The sequence below is a fragment of the Euleptes europaea genome, chromosome 7, assembly GCF_029931775.1.
Source record: "Euleptes europaea isolate rEulEur1 chromosome 7, rEulEur1.hap1, whole genome shotgun sequence".
NCBI lineage: Eukaryota > Metazoa > Chordata > Lepidosauria > Squamata > Sphaerodactylidae > Euleptes > Euleptes europaea.
In genome coordinates, this window is record NC_079318.1 from 36,883,266 (window position 1) to 36,904,592 (window position 21,327).

A 21,327-nucleotide genomic window follows, 5' to 3' on the forward strand; every position below is an offset into this window, starting at 1 on the left:
TTGAGTGAAAAAGTGGGCTGGATCAAGTGAATCCCTGCTGAGAACACAGCAGATACCACCAATGTAAAACTAACAGTGCAATCCTAAAGAGTTACTCCAGTCTAAGACCATTCATTTCAATGGGCTTAGACAAGTAACTCTGTTTAGGATTGTGTTGTAATAGAATGAGAGGTATAATTTTCTTCACTTATCATGCATGTGTTTCCAGAGAAATCAACAAAGAGAGGCTGGTTAAAGCCTTTATTGGACATCATATTGACATGAAACTTAAAACAATCACCTGAGTCAGGTTTTTCTTTAAACATTATATACTATATGAGAAAACTACATTCATCTTGATTCTGTGCAATGGAATTCACACTGATACCCCGCCCCAATACACACACACACACACACACACACACACAATTGTACATAGATCCAAATGATGAATCTTATACTGTCTCATTACTCTCTGTTGGGTTTTTGTTTTGTTTTTTAATTATGGCTCTCCATTAATTTCATTTTTTCCTGTTTCACTCTTCAGGGTGCTAGCAGTGAAGTAAAGCAGTGAAAATCCAGCAAACATGAAAGAGTCCTATACACTTGCACAGAATGCTGCGACGACAGACAACAGCCCTCAGGACAGGTATGGCTGGGGCATAAGGGCAGGAAGGAAGATAGAAAAGTGCAGACAAGATGCACTTTGCCCCACAATATTTGCTAAACACTGTACAGAACTTTCCCCCATTGTTCTGAAGCTAGTACTTTCCCCCTGCATGGATATAATCTTCCTGTGAAGGAAAAAAGTTATACACTATAATGTGCTATGCCTATGTCACGGCCTCCCTATGGGGGGGGGCATGGCTCAGTGGTAGAGCCTCTGCTTGGCATGCAGAAGGTCCCAGGTTCAATCACTGGCATCTCCATTTAAGGGACTAGGCAAGTAGGTCATGTGAAAGACCTCTGCCTGAGACCCTGGACAGCTGCTGCCGGTCTGAGTAGACAATACTGACTTAGATGGACCGAGGGTCTGATTCAGTATAAGGCAGCTTCATGTGTTCATGTGTATGTCACGGTTTTCAAGCGCCCTTGCCCTCGTCATGGTCATTTTAACTACCATCTAGCCCCTCTTTTTTCCAAGCATGTGACTTGTTCCCATATGTTTCAAGGTACGGATTTATAGACAGTCCCCCCCCCAGTGGGTGCAGCAAGGGCCTTCCCACTCTGTTCTTCTGTGATGGTGAGGAAACATAGTAAGCCTAGCAGCTTACTGTTCATACCCTTAATCTTGCATTTTGTTTCCCGATCTCTGTATCAGTTAATGGCATGGTCCAGCTGCACACATTCCTAACCTGAAAAAGTGCTCCTACAGCATTTAACAATGACTGTATCATGCCCTTATTTGTTTACTGATCTGGACTTGTGTTATAATTTTTATTTATACCTTGCTTTTCTCTCCAGTGGGGTGGGGACTCAAAATAGCTTACAACAGGAGTGTCAAACATAAGGCCCGCAGGCCTTGAGAGCTCTTATCTGGCCCGTAAGCCAGCCGAGGCAGCCACCCCGCCTCTCGATCTGGGATGGTGAGGCATAGCCTGGCCGGACCAAGTGGCATTTATGTCATATCCGACTCTCGTAACAATTGAGTTCAACACCCTGGCTTACAACATTATTCTCCCTTCTTCCATTTTACCGTCATGACCAATCCTGTGAGGTAGGCTAGGCTGAGAGTGTGTGACAGGCTCAGTGTCACCCAGCAAGCTTCCATAGCAGTGGGGATTTGATCCTAGGTCTCTCAGATCCTAAACACTAATCCATGGGTCCCCAACGTGGCACCCATGTGCACCGTGGCACTTGCCAACACCTTTCCTTGCACAAGTGAGCGGGGCCAGGATCTGTGCCACCACAGCACAAGGATCTTCACTGTGTGACTGAAGGTAAGCTATATGTATGCAAGATAATATATTTTTAAATATGTTCATTTTAAAAGAATCCAGTTAAGCAGAGCTTCTGCTTGAAATATGTAAAAGTTCCTCCCTCCCTGACATCTCATGGTTGGCTACACCTCTTGTGGTGTCCATTTTGTGGCTGCGCCCACCACCCTGCGTCAGAACTCCAAAGGTGCTCGCAAACTTGAAAATGTTGGGGGATCCCTGTCCTAACCACTGTTCATCCCAAGTTCTGGAGATGTTATTGGAATTGTTCTTTTGGGAGATGAGAACAAACACTCTAAAGATTGCAAATATGTAAATTTCAAAGGGAGGTGATGGGTGGATATTAATCTCGATGTTTGTATAATCCCTGAAGGGTACATTTACAGAGCAAGTGTCCACCAGCGCTGCTGGATTTCCCTCCCCCCTCCCCCAATGCAGGCGGGTGACTTACAAACCATTCCTGCATCCAAACACACAAGCTGGTGCCAGGACATTCAGTCCTGCCCCGTATCTGACTGAGCTTGGGAGTGGCCTTCCCTCTCCCCTCGTTTCATAACTTGCTTGGAAAATCCCCTGGACTGCAGGCAATAGAGAATAATAAAATGGCAATGGTAAGGAAGTGCTTTGCGTTGGAAGAAAACCGGAGCAGCCGGCTAGTCCCCTTTTTGCAGCTCCCGTGGAACAGCAGGGGGCAGGAGGTCACTGAGCCCCTATATCGCTCATGATAGCTCCACTTGCTTCGCATGGACACATATGAACACACAAAGCTGCCTTCTACTGACTCAGACCTTTGGTCCATCAAAGTCAGTATTGTCTATTCAGACCGGCAGCGGCTCTCCAGGGTCTCAGGCAGAGAGGTCTTTCACATCACCTACTTGCCTGGTCCCTTTAACTGGAGATGCCGGGGATTGAACCTGAGACCTTCTGCATGCCAAGCAGATGCTCTACCACTGAGCCACAGCCCCTCCCCATCTCCAGGGCAGCGCGTCTTCATCTTCAGGGCAGGAGTAGCAGTAGCAGATGAATGTGACCACTAAACATCACCTTTTAGTCTAAGGCTGCAATCCAGGGGGGGGGGATCTGCACAGGAGCCGGCATGACCCCGCGCCGGTGTAGGTGCTGCTTTATCATGGGGGCGGGGGCAAACACGCGGCATCCGGGAGAGACGGACCTCCGCTGGCCCCCGTTACCAGCGCAGCCAGTCTGGGAACTAAATCCCGGAAGAGAACAGCTGCACCGGCGTGGGGGGGGAGGCGTTCCCAGGGTGCTCCTGGGGCGAAGCTGCCTTTGGGCAGCTTTCTAACCCCATTTGCCCCAAGAATGCCCCCATGCGCACCGGCGGGGCTGCGCCACCCTTTTTGATGGCGTAGCCTCGATGTTTTCAATGGGGAATTTCCCCCCATTTTTCCATTTTTACCTTGTTTCCCTCTCTGCGGCGTTCGGGAGCGTTGGAGCCACACCCCCTCCTTTAAGGCTACTCCCCTTTTAAGAATGAGCTGCCCGGGTCACACCTGGTTGGCCACTGTGTGAACAGACTACTGGACTTCACGGACCTTGTTCTGATCCAGCATGGCTTTTCTTATGTTCTTACGTAGTGTCCAGCTTAGTCCCCACTGATTCCCCCCCCCCCGTTTTCTTTTTCTTTTTGCAGGTTTAGGGCCGTCTGGCTGATCTTTTTCATACTCGGCCTGGGGACACTCTTGCCATGGAATTTTTTCATGACAGCTACAATGGTAAGTTCACAAGTGTTGGGAATAGTGTTGCCCTCCCCAGGTCAAGGGATTTGCTGTGATGGGTATACCACACTAAGGAATACTACTGAGCTGCTTGAGGGACTGGAAGGGGCCTTGAGAAATAAACCCATATGCTGGCTGCATCCCTCAGCCAATGCCCTTTCCAGCAGGGAGTTCCAATGCAGCCTTGAACCCCCTTCTCTTTCAGTAAGTGGGCAGTAACTTCCTTGAGATAATAAGCATTTGCCAAGATCCTCTGGTGCAGCTTGCGCCGTAGCCAATAAGTGTGAGGAAGTTCCAGAAATTAGTCCATTATCTGAGCGCTGTAATATCTTCCATTTTGGTAGGACTTACGAGCGACCACCGTAGTCTGGGCTATGCCTATTGTCCTGTGCTTCACACATCTGACCAATTCTACCTGACTTCTGGTCGCTGAAATATTGAGGGAGTTGAAAGGTGTGGCAAAGGAAGACTTTGCAAAGGGAAGACAGGAATATTAAAAAAACTAAAGATATATGCAGTCCTCGCTTCTTGAGGGCCGCTTGATGAGTATGACTGAGAAGAGGGGCTCTGTCCTTTCTCAATATTTATTTTCCTAGACATAGCCCCATTTACCCACACGGTAGCAGTGCAGTCCTTATATATTTCCTTTAATGCTGTCAAAAAATGGTCCTTGTATTCCTCTTTTATATAGTATATCCCACAAATATTGATGTTTAACTGTATCAAACGCTTTGTATACATCTAACTTCAAAAGGGCTAATCTTTCACTCCTGTGATTTATTATATTTAAAATATTCCTTATAGGGTTTGCTATTGATCTACCTTTAATAAACGCATGTTGATCAGGTCCAGTCAAAGCTGACATGTACTGTTATAGCCTGTTCGTTAAAATTTTGGTAAAAATTTTGTAATCCTGATTAAGTAAACTTATAGGCCTATATGAGGATGGAGACAGGGGGTCTTTGCCAGGCTTAAAGTAACAACTATCTTAGCTGCCCTCCATGACTCTGGAGCCTTCAGTCCATCTAAAATACTATTGAATAATTTCTGCATCTGCGGTATTAATATTTCACTTGATGCCTTGTAAAATTCTACAGTGTAACCATCGAGGCCGGGAGCCTTAGCCTGTTTAATTTGATCAATCACCCCTTGAATTTCCTGTGGAGTTATGAGAAGAGGGGCTCTGGTCTGGTCTTGTGATGAGCGAATACAAGGTGCAGTTACACTGTGGAAGTGTTTAGTAGCATAGTGCAGGCCAGCTCTTATGTCAGTGAAGTTTGTTTCCTTCATGATACCGTCTCTGCCCGCTTTCCAGTACTTTACCAGCCGCCTGGGGGAATCCCAGAACACATCCTCTGTCGACCGTGTTGCTGATGTAAATGTCACAGGGAGGGGGGCAGATCCTCCTCCCACATACCTTCAGTCCATATTCAACAACGTGATGACCATCAGCGCCATGTTGCCTCTCCTCATCTTCACCTGCCTCAACTCCTTCATCCATCAGAGGTGAGATTTTTGCAGCTTCCTCAAAAATGAGTCCCACACACCCGTCTCTTTCCTGCTTTGTCCCTGCTCCCCTTTCTGAGACCCAGTGTGGTGCAGCGGTTCAGAGCAGCAGACTCTAATCTGGAGAAACAGGTTTGATTCCCCACTCCTCCACATGAAGCCTGCTGGGTGACCTTGGGCTAGTCACAGTGAACTCTCTCAGCCCCACCTACCTCACAAGGTGTCTGTTGTGGGGAGGGGAAGGGAAAGTGATTGTAAGCTACTTTGAGACTCCTTAAAGGTTGAGAGCCCTGACCTGGATGGCCCAGGCTAGCCTGATCTTGTCAGATCTCAGAAGCTAAGCAGGGTCAGCCTTGGTTAGTATTTGGATGGGAAACCACCAAGGAATACCAGGGTTGCTGTGCAGAGGAAGGCACTGGCAAACCACCTCTGTTAAGGTTGAGAAAAGTGGGGTATGAAAACCAACTCTTCTTCTGGCCCAGCCATTATGTTTGGGGATGTAGGATCTACTCCAAACTTAACCTTCCCAGGAGGACTCTGTTCCAAGCTCATCCCACAATATTTCTTTGGTTTCTTTTCATTTATCAAGTTGTGGGTGCAGAGTATCCCAACATAAACATAAATATTATCGTTATTCATAACTAGCATTGTCAATTTAAAAATTTGTTACCAGAGATTACAGTAATTATTTCAGTATTACCTAAAGGAGAACTGAAACTGGCGTCGTTTGTCAAGGCAGGTTCATTCATGTCTGAACCAGAAGTCAAACTGGTTTCTCTGAGGTCCGCAGCAAATATTTTCTCCATTGGTTTTCTTATACTGGATGGAGCTTATATATGTAATTAGAAGCCACTGAACCTTGTTAGTTGAAGCAGTCATTTCAAGAGGATTGAACAGTTTTCATTATATCCAACAATATGATGACAGTTGTCCAGACGTAAGAACATAAGAAAAGCCATGCTGGATCAGACCAAGGGTCATCAAGTCCAGCAGTCTGTTCACACAGTGGCCAACCAGGTGCCTCTAGGAATCCGGCAAACAAGACGGCTGCAGCAGCATCCTGCCTGTGTTCCACAGCACCTCATATAATGGGCATGCTCCTCTGATACTGGAGAGAATAGGTGTGAATCATGACTAGTATTCATTTTGACTAGTAGCCATGGATAACCCTCTCCTCCATGAACACGTCCACTCCCCTCTTAAAACCTTCCAAGTTGGCAGCCATCACCACATCCTTGGGCAGGGAATTCCACAAATTAACTATGCGTTGTGTGAAGTTTTTGGAGGGCAGGGTGGGATAAAAAAATGTGATAGATGGTTAGGTAGTGCTTGAATTGGAAACCGAGTTTTCTAAATTAGGCTAGAATTCTTCAGTAGGGTAAACAACCCGTCCCTTCGCATGGAATGTCCTCTGGATATACTAGTTGGGTTTTTAGTTTTCTGCAGTGAGTTTTCCTCTTTGTCTCTGTCCCTTTTCACATTAGGATCCCTCAGCAAGTACGGATCGTAAGCAGCCTGGTTGCCATATTCTTGGTCTTTATGGTAACAGCTATCCTGGTAAAGGTCTCTATGGAGCCGTTGCCTTTCTTCACCATCACCATGCTCAAGATAGTCATCATCAATTGTAAGTGAGGGGGTCCCCTGTTTATTTTTTTTACTCAGTTACAAGATTTATGGTCCCAAGTCATCAGATCGGTTAACCACTAAAAACAGAGCACAATAAAAACACGTCGTGAAACAAGTTATAACCAAAATGAAAGTATGTATATATAGCAACACAGAAATGTCTAATAAAACATAAAGCAGGAAGAAGGATCATTGCTAGCAGAACACAGTGATAGAAGGTGGCTTTGGGTTGGGTGAGGGATTATAAAGACAATTACTTGTTGTCTCATGTTTAGTTTATTTATTTACGGTCATTTGACCAGCAGATAATGTTGTCTCATATGAAGTCTTCCCCTTCACTGATAGTCTGAGAAACTACAGTCTGTCTCAGTACTCTTATTACCCTACTCCATACTAAATTTGAGGGGAATGAAGATGTCAGAATTCACTGCTGCTCCTCTCCTAACAGGAGGTATTGCAGGATGTGGGACACAAGTTGAGTCAAAAAGAGAAACGCTTAACCCCTGTATCTCCAGCTTTTGCCAGCCAGAAGGAAATTGAGTGTGTAGGAGCATCAGCTCTGCTGTGTATGAACTGTGACGATACACTGCACACGCAGACGGTCACCCGTGTATTCCCCTGTGAGCGTTCACATGTCTGCCTTTTCTCCTGACAGCTTTTGGTGCCATTCTTCAGGGCAGCCTTTTCGGACTGGCGGGGCTCCTGCCTGCCAGTTATACAACGCCTATTATGAGCGGCCAGGGCCTTGCGGGGACATTTGCAGCTCTGGCCATGATCTGTGCTATCGCCAGTGAGTAATCCTCTTTTATCACATGGTAATTGCTGTGCAGCTACCCACCACCCTTCAGCGGGGCAGCCAGGACCATACGATGGTCGGATGGGTGGAAAGATCCAAAACAGTCTTTTTATATCTGAAAAGGCAAAGGAAAGGGGTAAATGTAGGATCTTCTGTTCTTTGGGGCTTAACTGCCACAGTGTTATAAAACCCTTATACTTTGGCCAGTGATACTTGTGATGGGCTAGCCCTGGGGTCATAGTAATTTCAGAACAGTTTCCTGCAGGCATCAGCAGCAGTGATTTGGATTCTGTGGGTTGTCTTGTGAGTGATCCTCTGTTTGTGCGAGAGGTTGAACTAGATAATCTCTGGTTCCTTCAATGAAGGGGGAAATCTAAAGGTTCTTAGACGCACAGATCCCTTGGAGGGATGGGCAGCTGCCTCTCTTCCAGTCTAAATTAAGTGTGGAGAGAAGCTTCCACCATGACCACTTCACATCTTTTCCAGGTGGCTCTGAAATAGCAGATTGTGCCTTTGGTTATTTCATCACAGCCTGTGTAGTGATCCTGTTGGCCATTGGCTCCTATATGGTGTTGCCTCGTCTGGTAAGGATTCTGTTTTCCTCTTAATGGGCAAGTGTCCTTGGGGGTACCAATTTCCAGGGCTGGCCAGGGCAGCCTCTCCTGAATGATTTTCTCATCCTCAGGCCAGTCTAGCCAGAATGATTATTCAATTCTTGTTTCAGAACTGCTTCCCAGCAGTAGTGATTTATGGGATTTCCCCCCCCCCCCCAATCCATGCTAATATGAGTTGCATGTCCTGACTTTCTCTACAGGACTTCTTCCGTTACTACTCCATGAAGGACAAGACAGAGTATCAGACCCATGAGAACCATTCTGAACTGGAAACCAAGGTTGATCTTATAAGGAAAGGTAAGTGCCAGAGTGTAAGATAAGTTAAGAGGGAGGTACATGTGTCTAGTGGAGAGCCAGCATGGTGTAGTGGTTAAGAGCGGTGGTTTGGAGCGATGGACTCTGATCTGGAGAACGGGGTTTTATTTCCCACTCCTCCACATGAGGGGCGGAGGCTGATCTGGTGAACTGGGTTGGTTTCTCCACTCCTCCACATGAAACCAGCTGGATGACCTTGGGCTAGTTGCACTCTCTCAGCCCCACCTACCTCACAGGGTGTCTCTTGTGGGGAGGGGAAGGGAAGGTGATTGTAAGCTGGTTTGATTCTTCCTTAAGTGGTGGAGAAAGTTGGCATATAAAAACCAACTCTTCTTCTAATTTGGTGCAGGTGGAGGGTCTCCAGCAGGGCCTAACAGCAGTCAAACAACACACTTCAGAACACATATGAATGAGGCCATTCTTCTCAATCTGAAGTGCTGTCCTTATACATAACTTCCTCTCTTTACAGATGAGCCCAATGGTGTAGAACCAAAGAACCCTGCAAATGTGCCAAACCACGAGTCCTCAGTCCTCAGCATCTTCGGAAAGGTACTTGAGATGCAGATGTGGCCATACCCAGGTGTTTTCCTAAACAGGGGTGTCTGGAGTTGCCTTGGCTTTATTTGTCCACATTATGTATACTTGTGTCCTCCTCCCCAGATCTGGGTCATGGCTGTGTCCGTCTGCTTAGTCTTTACCATCACTATTGGAGTTTTCCCATCTGTCACCGCTGCAGTAACATCAACCATTGCTGGGGGAATAATCTGGGGTGAGTAAAACCGCACGGTTGTCACTGGATCAAGACTAATGACGCACCCAAACCATGTAAGAGATGGGCAGGTAGGGTTTTTTCATAAGAGTTTACATGGTGGTTCCCAGGCGGGGCCCCATCTACTAACTGCCATGATTGACATCAGTTCGCCTTGAGCAAACTAATTTTATGTATTTATTTTTTAAAAAATATAACCTGCCTTAATCGCCTCGGATTCAAGGTGGCTAACAAAGCAAACAGCACGTTGCAAACGCATGGACACAATAATTCACAGTCCAGCAACATGATAAACACAATACAGAAGATAAACATCGCAGGATTAATAACACAGCCAGACCTATCAAAACAGTTTACCTTCTACTATGTGCCCTCTGAAACGCAACCATTTTGCATGCCTTCCTGAATGCAGAAAATGAAAGTGTCCTCCATTCTCACAACAACACCATGTGCTTTTGACTATTACATGGAACTGTCTAAGCTGTGGGTAGGAATCAAACCACAAAGGGATATGTAAGAGCAGGAGAGAAGTCAGGTCTAGTATATACATCCTTCAGTTTTCTGCAGCAATTGCATATAAGTCCATGTCCTTATTTGCGAGGAAGGAAATCACAAGAAACTATTGTAATCAGTGTGTCTTCAGCCACTGTGAAGATGAGACGTAGCCAGGATGCAATCAGAAGAGCTAGGAAAGGGTGGAGAGAAGAATGTGGAGGCTGGCACAGAGCTGAGAGTAGAATTTATGAAGGGCATGGGGTCAGCCCTTGCTGAAGAAAGAGCAGACCTTTGCAGTGAGAACTCGTTGAAAGCTGAGAACGAAGCTGTTTCGTGGACCGTTCAGTCCTGCCTACAAGATGCTCTTTGTATTCTTGCATCTGCTATCACTTTACTGTTCTTCCCCTCCCCTCACATACTTGTTTGTGGCTTCCTAGAGGCACCTGGTTGGCCACTGTGTGAACAGACTGCTAGACTTGATGGGCTTGGTCTGATCCAGCAGGGCCTTTCTTATGTTGTTATGTACACACCAATTTCATCACTTGCATATCTTTTAAAGAATCGGGTTGTTGTTGTTTTTTCACTAGCTTGACAGGCCCCCAAGTGCTGCAGTAATGACTGGGTATAATTATGGACACTACACTGAATAATTCAGCAGCCCAGCTCGTTGCATGTTTGTTGAGTTACATGGTGGCGGAAGACGGGAGGATGTGGGTATAAGTGACTCACAGAAGGACACAGGTGTCTGTCTCATCCTAATAATTCTCTGTGTTCCTCCATTGAATATAGCAGTAGACAGAGATCCTGGCACTGATCACTCTTCTCCATTCTCTCCTCAGCTAAATATTTCATCCCAGTCTCTTGTTTCCTGGTGTTTAATGTCTTTGACTGGGCCGGACGGAGCCTGACAGCTGTTTGCATGTGGGTGAGTGAGGGGCCGTGAGGTGTTAACAGTACTCAATCCACCCGTGTCTACTTTTACTAACACACATTCGACAGGTCAGCAGCACAGCCCTGTTCTTTGTGCTGAGAAATCATGGCGAGAGCTGGGGAAGGGTGTGGAGAGATGCTGAGCTCAAGCCGGAAGTGGAGAAGCAGAATCCCCTGCTGTCTTTCTGGCCTCCTCCTTTGTTTTGTGCCAGGCAACGTTGGCTTCCTGAGAAATCCCTGTCCTTTCATCAGTTAAAACAATATTATTATTACCCCTCCAGTCAGGGTAGCTGAATTTGCCATTGTGCATGTAAAGAATGGTTGTATTAAATGAGAAAATAATTAGATAATTGTGGAGGGGCCGTGGCTCAGTGGTAGAGCATCTGCCTGGCATGCGGAAGGTCCCAGGTTCATTCCCCGGCATCTCCAGTTAAAGGGACCAGGCAGGTAGGTGATGTGAAAGCCCTCTGCCTGAGAACCTGGAGAGCCACTGCCGGTCTGAGTAGACAATTCTGACTGATGGACTGAGGGTCTGATTCAGTATAAGGCAGCTTCATGTGTTCAGGTAAGAAATGTAGGGCAAAGGAGAGTCATCAGTAGAAAGTAGAAGGAAGAAACCATCATCTCACATTGTTCTGTCTAGTTAGGGTGGTCTGCTAAGTGGACTGGCCATAATTTCATAGTCCTCCATGAGTGTACAATTTATGGGCCTGGCACTTGTCGTTTTGTGATCTGTGATCCTTGAGTCCATGTGGCTAGAAGCTGCAGCTTACTATTAATCATTACACAGTTAACAGCCCAGATGCAGTGCAGAATGCTTTCTGTCACCTTAAATGCCAAGCAGCCCATTTTACGTTCGTGTATTTATAGTCTGCCTTTCTCATTGAGACTCCAAGAGGATTGGACTTCCGCTAGGGCAGCTGAGCGAAGCACTCGTCTCCCCAGGGGCTCCCGGAGGGGGAACCAAGAAACGTCTTAAATAGGGGTGTCAACGCGCCACTCTCAATTCCTAAATAGTGGAACAGGTATCAGGAAATCTCCTGCAGCCGATGAAGAGCGGTTTGACTCCTAAACTCTCTGAGTTTTATGACTTCAGAGATTCAGTAGCAGTCCCGCCAGCTTGAGGAGGAATAAATCGCCGCAGACGTCTCTTTGGAATTTAGGCTTCGCTCTCCCCTATTACCATCTAGCAACTATACAGAGGCAAGAATACCTACTCTCCTAAAATCTGAGTAAGTTTAAAAGAACTCCTTTGTTTTACCTGGATTTGGAAGTCCCAGGAGACTGCTAAATACATCAGTCAAATCCGTATCTCCCCACTCAATGTTTAAATGACTCTTTAAAAACAAGAAAAGATCTGAAAACCCGGCAGGGATCTTACCAATTTGATCAGTGGGAAGACATAACAACTAAGATTTTTGAAAGACGCTTCAGTCGCCAATCAGGAACTACTAGGTATAAAGGGGAGGGAGGAGTGGAAACCCCCCCACCCTGAAGAGTAGTCTTTCTAACTAAACAAGCCTTCCTGCCACGTCCTTCCGGAAACAATCTATCATCGCGAGAGAGTCAGAGAACTTGGAATCGGAAGTGTGGTATTAGTGTGTAACTGGCAAATATTTCCCAAGTTCCTGACCACAAAGAAGACGGAAGGTTTATGACCCTGATTCCTGCAGCACCTCCTTGTTATTTACTACACTGGAATTTGCCTGGATCTTATTAACTGAGTTTCAACAGAAATTTTCAGAAGTAGCAACCATGGAATATCTGATTACACAGATGGAACAACTCTCTGCTTTGATGAGCACTTCATTTCAATTTATTATTCAAAAACTGGACATCATCTCAGATGATCTTAAAGACATAAAAACCCAAATTATCACAATGAGATCAGAGGAGATACTAGAGGGCCCTCTAGTTGACAAGAGAGATGAAGAATAGAAGAACCCTGCAAAGGAAACGAGGGATTACAATAAACAAGCTGCAATAGCTCATTTGACAACAATGATTTGAATCTGAGTGATTTTGACTTCTGTCCCCTTAATCTGCTTGATGAACTTTTCAACAGCTGCTTGGAGGACTTAATGAGTAAAAAAACTGGGGCTGTAAGGATCTTTTTCTTTGAATTTGGGATGGAAGATATTGCAACATGGATTTACTATGGAAATTATCTATCTGCAGAAGAGACTTTACCACCAATCTCCAAGGATGCTCTTCGACGATTACTGCTAATGTGGGAAAGTAAGGAATGCTGGAAATTCTGGATAAAGGGACTAATTTAAAAGAGTCTAGTGTCTCTTCTGGCTAAGATCGAAAAGGAACTGGTTAAAAGGATTGGTTATAATGGAAATAGAACTATATATGATATCAACTTACCAGAAAAACAATATGTATTAAATGAGTGTTAGGGAGAAATGGAGGACTTACAAAATAATTAATTTTTAATGGAAATAATCAAATGCTTTTTATTATACTAATCCATTTATTATTAGTGAGATTTACTATTTCTCTTCTTCTTTCTTTTATTCTTATTTCCTTTTTTTCTTTTTTCTTTCCTTTATATGATATTATTAACTATTAATCTTTTTTTCCTTTGAAAAATATATATGTCAAAGAGATCAGTAAATATTAACAATAGTATTAGGATTAGAATTTGGTGCAAAAGAGATTACTAATTTATCACAAGATGAAGGGAGGTGTAGGGGAAGTCAACAATTCTTTATTATATATAATTTTTTTAACAATGTTACCTATTTGTTTTTACTTTTTACTGTTTATGTCATTGTTAAACTGTGATTAATAATTTTGGAAAAATAATAAAAAAATTATTTAAAAAAAAGAGACTCCAAGCGGATTGCAGTGTAAATCGATAAAAGTTCTTACTCTTATCTGTTCCAGTTTCCATTTGTAGCTTTATTGTTTGACACTTCAGATGACTTGGGCCAAGTTGCTTAATCGGTCTATGAAATACGGATAAATTGATGTGTGTGAGACACCGAAGGCCCATGCTCTTGAGATGCTAGGGGAATGACCAAGAAAATGTGGCTTCAAGGGGTGCAGATCAGGAGTCATGGGCTAGGAACAGGGTCTACAAATAGCCATTAACTGTGGTAGCTAAACAGAACCCCCATGTTCAGAAGCAACATATCTCAAGTTCCGGAGACAAAGAAGTTACAGGTACTGAGTGGTCATTACTTCTATGCCCCTCTAAAGAGCACAGAGTCATATCTGGATGGCTGATGCCAGCAACAGGAGAATAATTCCTATATTCTAATGTTAGAGAGAGGCAAGCATGCAGATCCCCAAGGAGAACTCAGAGATGAGGGTGGGTTCTTTTTTAGGTGCCACAAAAAACCACAGTCAGTGAAAAAAGGAAGCCTGAATTTACAGTCTGCTAGGGACCATGACCTAAAGAGCAACAGAGACAGCAATGGAGGAGATTTCAAAATAGGAAGGGAAGGAAAATGTGTGGGAATTTGATCATTGAAGTTTACCAGAAACACAAGCAACAGTGGAGAGAGAAAAATGCAGAAGTGGGAAAGCACAAGGATGTTTCAGTATTTTGCTTGGCCAAGTCAGTGTGGGTTTGGGTGGAACTGGCCTGTTGTCCATGTGGATCTGGTTAAATGTTCCAACATCCCTCTGTTCCCCCCCCCCCGCATCTACGCTAATGTACAGCCTCCCAGTAACCAAGCCCGCGCTCAGGCTGACATGCAGCCAGCTGTCTGGGAAAGTACAAAGACACCTTAGTGACAGGGGCCAGTCATCAGAGAAAGGATCCAGCACAAGCTCCATGATCGAGAATACGAAGAGAGCTTGTGGATTCCAAGAAATGTGTTTTCTGTTGGCCACTTCAACCCACTCACTAGATCAAGGCCAAACTACCCAAGACATTCACTCGCTTTCTTTGCAGCAGCTGCCGACAGTGAGTTTCAGCTCAGGAAAACTGAGCTAAATTGGGCCCTGCACAGGTTTAAATGGACATTCTCCACAGCTGCTGTGTGGCTGTGGGGAAAGCAACTCAGGTCTGGGAAGGGGCAAAAAAGGGTTCCAGGCTTTCTTCTGGCTCTGATTAGGACCAGGGCCTCATACTGCTGTAGGTAAAGGTAGAGGTCCTCTGTGCAAGCACTGGGTCATTCCTGACCCATGGGGTGACGTCACATCCCGATGTTTCCTAGGCAGACTTTCTTTACGGGGTGGTTTGCCAGTGCCTTCCCCAGTCATCTTCCCTTTACCCCCAGCAAGCTGGGTGCTCATTTTACCGACCTTGGAAGGCTGAGTCAACCTTGAGCCTGCTACCTGAAACCAACTTCCATTGGGATTGAACTCAGGTCGTGAGCAGAACTTGGACTGCAGCTTACCACTCTGTGCCACGGGGTTCCTTGCTAAGGGCACTAGCATGTGTATATTGTCTTCAGGGTGCGCTTGTCTCCCCCAGCCCTTGAGCTCTCGAGGTGCAAGTTTGCTGAGGAGATCTGACAGAAAACAAGTCCCTTTGGATATTCTGCATCACATCTGGACATCAGTCCAAAGCAAAGATCTTTTACTCAGTAACCGTTCCCCAGTGGTCTGGAGGAGTTAAATGGGATCATTAAGCTATTCATTACCGAAAAAAGTACTGCTTGTGTTGGCAATAATGAAGAAATTGGCAGAAGGGCGGGAGGGGGGAGTGGTGAGAAAAGGGAGAACTGAGAGGAAATGTGTTGGGATGGATGGGAAGTACTAGAGGTCAGGAGGATAGTTTGAGGCTCTGTTCTTGTATTGATATTGTTACATTCTCACAGAGAGTTTTTATTTTGTGTGGTGAATATTTTATTTGAGTATGCCGTTATGTGGGCAGTAATGGAATAATGGCCCAGCTCTCATAATGTGAGGATAATTTTGAGACAACAAATTCTTATTTATTTAGAATATTTCTGTGCCACCTCTTCAGAGTTCTGCTTGAGGCGACTTGCAATTAAAAACCACAGTATAAAACATAAGCTATTAAAAAGCATAATGCGCACAACAGGTATCACACATGAACACTTCATGAAGCTGCCTTATCAGATCATTGGTCCATCAAGGTCAGTATTGTCAACTCAGACTGGCAGCAGCTGTCCAGGATCTCAGGTAAAGGTCTTTCACATCACCTACTGCATGGTCCTTTTTAACTGATTAGGACCAGGGCCTCATACTGCTGTAGGTAAAGGTCCCCTGTGCAAGCACCGGGTCATTCCTGACCCATGGGGTGATGTCACATCCCTACATTTACTAGGGAGACTTTGTTTATGGGGTGGTTTGCCAGTGCCTTCCTCAGTCATCTTCCCTTTACCCCCAGCAAGCTGGGTGCTCATTTTACCGACCTCGGAAGGATGGAAGGCTGAGTCAACCTTGAGCCGGCTACCTGAAACCAACTTCTGTTGGGATCGAACTCAGGTCGTGAGCAGAGCTTGGACTGCAGTACTGCAGCTTACCACTCTGCGCCAAGGGGCTCCTCATACTGCCGTACAGTGACACATTCGTTCAAGACCCAACGTTTAAAAAGTCTTGTGTAGTTTGACTGTCAGTCCTGATCATTAGACATGATCATTTTCTGTTTACTGCCTCCCCTGCCGTTGCCCCCCTTAAATGATTAAGACTGCTCTCTCGAATAAATGTTGTCAGCATACAACTGTATGAAGCCCTGCCCCGGTCACAGCCAGTAGGCCTCAGTAGGAGGCTCCCCTTTTGCCTCTCCCTCTGCATTAGGGTCAGCGATGTTAACTTGGCTCTTCTTGCCAAGTCCCTGAGCCATATCCCAAGGGGAGAGATGAACTTGTAAGAGAATGTTTCAAGAACAGCTTTGTGGAAAGTTTGACGCCACAAGCTCTGCGTAGGCATGTTTGTGCCGCGTGGCTTGTGCCAGACTTCTTTCCTGCCTCTTCACTTGGCAAAAAGAAGGCTGCCTTTGTGGTTAATACCAAACTGGGTGGAGGTATCAGTGTTGTCTATCCTACTGACAACACTTTCCTTGCTCCCACGGCGGACCAAAGCTCATTTGACAATCAGGGAACAGTTAAGTCTCCAGAAAGTTTATTTCGGTTCTTGGTGATTCATTACCTAGTCACAGTGGAAATTTTCCCAGCAAATAATCTGATCTGTGTTTTTGCCATGCCATGCTGCCTTTTCAGGGGATTCTTTTCTCCATTTTGGAGACGTTTGGAGATTCTCATGGTGTCATAAGAATGGCTTTACTAGATCAGACAAATACTATAAATCATAGATGGAGGGGAAGGAAAGGCAATTGAGTCCAAGCCCCTGATCCAATCGGGTGGTACAGATCAAGCTACATAATCCAGTAGATTGCACAAGTAAATTCACTGCAGTAAGGTACCACTAGTGAGCCTGTGTGGTATAGTGGTTAGAGTGTTGGACTAGGATCTTGCAGACCCAGGTTTGAATCTCTGCTGTGGAACCTTGCTGTGTGATCTCGGTCCAGTCATGCAGTCTCAACTGAACAGGGTTGTTGTGAGGAGAAATGTTGACTTTCTCTACCACTTAAGGCAGAATCAAACTGGCTTACAATCACCTTCCCTCCCCCTCCACACACCCTGTGAAGTAGGTGGGGCTGAGAGAGCTGTGACTAGCCCAAGGTCACCCAGCTGCACATCCCTAGCACACCCTACCAAAAGGGTATTTTTCGGGGGGGGGGGTTCCCTGTTCGGCTTTAGCCAAATGGACACTCCTAGCCTTTAGTCCCTGCCTGTCTCTGATTATAGAAATTGGCTGCAGGTTGTTGCCAGGTGTTTGGGCTGACAGGGTCAGCGTGATGGCCACAGGGAGTCCAAGAATGTGTATGAGGAACAAACTGTTCTCTATGATGTGTCATTTGAACCAGATGCTGAAATACTAAACCTAGGAAGACAATGGCAAACTACCTCAGTTAGACTCTTGCCTTGAAAACCCTACTAAGTTGCCATTATGTCGGCTGCAACTTGATGGCACTTTACGCATGCACACACAGAGCAGCAAGAGTAAAGAAAGGGGAAATCCTGTTTGAACAGTTCTTCACCTTCACACAGGCTTATAGATGGTGAACTCCTTGGGGCAGGGACCTTTATTTTACTTTGCTCTGTGAAACTGTGTATGTATACAATGGTACTAGAATGTTGGAATAAATGTCCTTCCACGCATCCTTTACAGGAAGACATTAGAGAACCCACATGAAACTCTGGGTCTCTGTGTGGAGTATCGACATAATACTTTTATGTTATGGCAGATCTGAAGGGTGCCCACACTACTGCCTGTAATTTGAAGCCTGACACCACCCTGAAGATGTCTAAACTGGACCTTGAATATCACGCTCTGCTTTTATGTGTGTGTAAACTGCCGTCAAGTCGCAGCCGACTTATGGCGACCCCTTTTGGGGTTTTCATGGCAAGAGACTAACAGAGGTGGTTTGCCAGTGCCTTCCTCTGCACAGCAACCCTGGTATTCCTTGGTGGTCTCCCATCCAAATACTAACCAGGGCTGACCCTGCTTAGCTTCTGAGATCTGACGAGATCAGGCTAGCCTGGGCCATCCAGATCAGGGCTCTGCTTTTAGGCTGCCTTTTATTGTTGGGATTGAAATGTTTTTACATAAATAAAACATTCCTATACCCAAACCAAGCCTGCCCAATTTGTGACCCACTGAAATGTACTCAGGCTGCCAGAAGCTAAACCAACCGCCTGCCTGAAACTGCAAAAGTAGGTGGTGAAGTTCAGTGGAGCATTCTTTTGGGAACTCCACCTCTGGGGAGTCTGGTGTGATTTCTTAGCTGTTTTCCAAAACTCACTGAAATTTCCCCAAAACTAAGCTCAGCAAGATTCTACCTTGAAATCTCAATTTAGACAAGGACTTGCAAATTGAGAACAACCAGATGGAGATCAGTAATAGCTGTCATGGAAGAGAAAATCCAGGCATACGTCACTCTGGGAAAATCCACCACAGGGTGAGAAAATCTAGGCTATGTGTGCCAGAAAGGAGGAAACAGGAGAAAGCAAAATGTGATGTGAGGCTTTGTGAAATGCACAGTTGGGAACCCTCCTCCCAGCTGAAGGCTTAAGCAAGGGGCTACAACTTCCAGCTTGAAAACACACACCTACCATTTGTGCTGGAAGCCCAGCTGACCCACTCCCACATTCTCAGACAGACACAGGGGGCAAAAAACACATCTAGCACATGGGGAGACTTGTCCAGGCACATGCTGTGTTAGCTGGTCATCTACTCGTGTCAAGTACTAATTATAAAAGTGTGTAAAGAAATCGGTTCTCTCTTCTCCACCCTCTGTAGCCTGGAAAGGACAGCAACCTGCTACCCTTCATGGTTGGGCTCCGTGTGATCTTCATCCCCCTCTTCATGCTGTGTAATGTGCAGCCTCGCGCAAACCTGCCTGTCTTCTTTGCCCACGATGCCTGGTACATCATCTTCATGATCTTCTTCTCCATCTCCAATGGCTACCTGGCCAGCCTCTGCATGTGCTTTGGGCCCAAGTGAGTATCTCCTCAGAGGGCAGGTCTGAGCAACAAAAGCCACCTGGCCTCACATGAACGCATGATGCTGCCTCATATTGAATCATACCCTTGGTCCATCAAAGTCAGTATTGTCTACTCAGACGAGCAACAGCTCTCCAGGGTCTCAGGCAGAGGTCTTTCACATCACCTACTTGCTTGGTCCCTTTTATCTGGAGATGCCGGGGATTGAACCTGGGACCTTCTCATATCAAGCAGATGCTCAACTTTGACAGCCACTAGAAAATCTTGGGCTTTTGAAGTGGCTCCTGCTCATCTTAATCCACCCCAGGTTATTTCTGTAGACTAATTTGGGTACAGGAATTCCCCAACATTTCTTCAGTATGCATCTAAGCCTGGTGACCACAAACTTTCCTTACTCTTTGGTCCAAGTTTCACGTCACACCCTGAATTCTCTCCCTCACCCTTCCGCAAACTGGAGGGAGTAGGGTTGCCAGGTCTCTCTTTGCTACCGGCAGGTTTTGGGGGCAGAGCCTGAGGAAGGTGGGGTTTGGGGAGCAACTTCAATGCCATAGAGTCCAATGGCCAAAGCAGCCATTTTCTCCAGAGGAATTGATCTCTATCGGCTGGAGACCAGTTGTATTAGGAGGAGCTCTCCAGCTAGTACCTGGAGGCTGGCAACCCTACCTTGGAGCCATGAATACACAATACGTACGAGGAGGGGAAAGACAGCCAACTGTAGGCCAGCTGGTCTTTATAGAGGGCATAGCAGAGGAAGTAGCTCCCAGCATGAGAGATGGGAATTCTCCAAAGGGGTCTGAACCCTGCCAGGCTACCAGCATGCATACACTGCTGGTTCTGTGTGATGTGACACGGCCCTTGTTCTGGCAGGAAGCATCCCCGTTCCTCCTAGAAGGCCATTCATTCAGAGGTGGGCCCTTAGCACAGAGGAGGAGGGCCTTGTGGCATCGGAAAGAATGGCCCCTTCAGAAAGGACAAGGAGCTGCCTAGGAGAGGAAGCCATCTTGAAGCCAGCAAAACCAGGCTGAGAAACCCACCCCCACCCCCATTTTTAAAAGCAATTCCTTCTTTCAGACTGAATGTTCCTCAGGCTACAATAACTGAGTACATTGCCTCTCGGGCAGTGGAAAAAGAGACATCAAAAACTTTAAAATTAGCATCAATACAGAAGACGAATGTTTAATTCATTCGTGTGAATGCATTGGTAAGCTTTTTTTTGCCTTTTGATAATTTATGGCATTCATAGCTAACCAACAGAAAAGAGCAAGCGTCCAGTAGCACCTTAAAGACTTAACAAAATTTCTGGCAGGGTATGAGCTGTCGTGAGCCACAGCTCACTTCTGAAGAAGCAAGCTGTGACTCAACAGCTCATACCCTGCGAGAAATTTTGTTAGTCTTTAAGGTGCTACTCAGTGCTTGCTCTTTTCTACTGGTAGTGGCAAACTAAGAAGAAGAGTTGGTTTCTATATTCTGACTTTCTCTACCACTTAAGGAAGAATCAAATTGGCTTACAATCCCCAGCTTACAAACCGGCTCCCCCTCCCCACGACACCCTATGAGGTAGGTGGGGCTGAGAGAGTGTGACTAGCCCAAGGTCACCCAGCTGGCTTCATGTGGAGGAGTGGGGAAACCAACCCGGTTCACCAGATTAGCATCTGCTGCTCATGTGGAGGAGTGGAGAATCGAACCCGGTTCTCCAGATCAGAGTCCACCGCTCTTAACTACTACATCATGCTGGCTCCCTAACATGGCTACCCATCATTATCTATAGCCTACAGTAACCAAGTTTAACACACATACACACACCCCGCTGCACACAGACCTGGTGAATTGTTTGTATGGAGGGGCTGTTGCTGCTGATCTGACGAGCCTCTTTGCTCTCCTTTCCCCCTACTAGGAAGGTGTTACCACACGAAGCAGAGACTGCTGGAGCCGTTATGGCATTCTTCCTTTCGTTGGGCCTGGCTTTGGGGGCGGTCTCCTCCTTCCTCTTCAGACACGTCATCTAGCAGGACACCAAGAACACCTTGGGGAGGAGGGGCAGAGGATCGGTGCCCTCTGCTCAGAGAGGGGCGGAGTGGCTTGCCTTCTTTCCAAGAACTCATTGCCTTAGCTGATGCACGTAGCATGCG

The 21,327-nt window shown here is 46.0% G+C and overlaps 1 protein-coding gene across 1 annotated transcript; it reads left to right on the forward strand.

The window, feature by feature from the left end:
- Window positions 1-551: 551 nt before the first annotated feature.
- SLC29A1 (solute carrier family 29 member 1 (Augustine blood group)) lies at window positions 552-21,204 on the forward strand. Its single transcript, XM_056853021.1, has 12 exons — window positions 552-628; window positions 3,568-3,649; window positions 4,968-5,158; window positions 6,643-6,782; window positions 7,440-7,574; window positions 8,067-8,164; window positions 8,395-8,491; window positions 8,979-9,058; window positions 9,170-9,278; window positions 10,613-10,698; window positions 18,996-19,195; window positions 21,093-21,204. The coding sequence occupies exons 1-12, from the start codon at window positions 567-569 to the stop codon at window positions 21,202-21,204; spliced, it is 1,392 nt and encodes a 463-aa protein (XP_056708999.1). The 5' UTR covers window positions 552-566.
- Window positions 21,205-21,327: the final 123 nt, after the last annotated feature.

Bases quoted from the DNA above. Each gene is read 5' to 3' on its own strand.
- SLC29A1 (XM_056853021.1), top strand. From the start codon at position 567: ATGAAAGAGTCCTATACACTTGCACAGAATGCTGCGACGACAGACAAC. The intron at 3,650-4,967 runs GTAAGTTCACAA...CCCGCTTTCCAG, and splicing joins TTTTCATGACAGCTACAATG to TACTTTACCAGCCGCCTGGG. The intron at 6,783-7,439 runs GTAAGTGAGGGG...TTCTCCTGACAG, and splicing joins CAAGATAGTCATCATCAATT to CTTTTGGTGCCATTCTTCAG.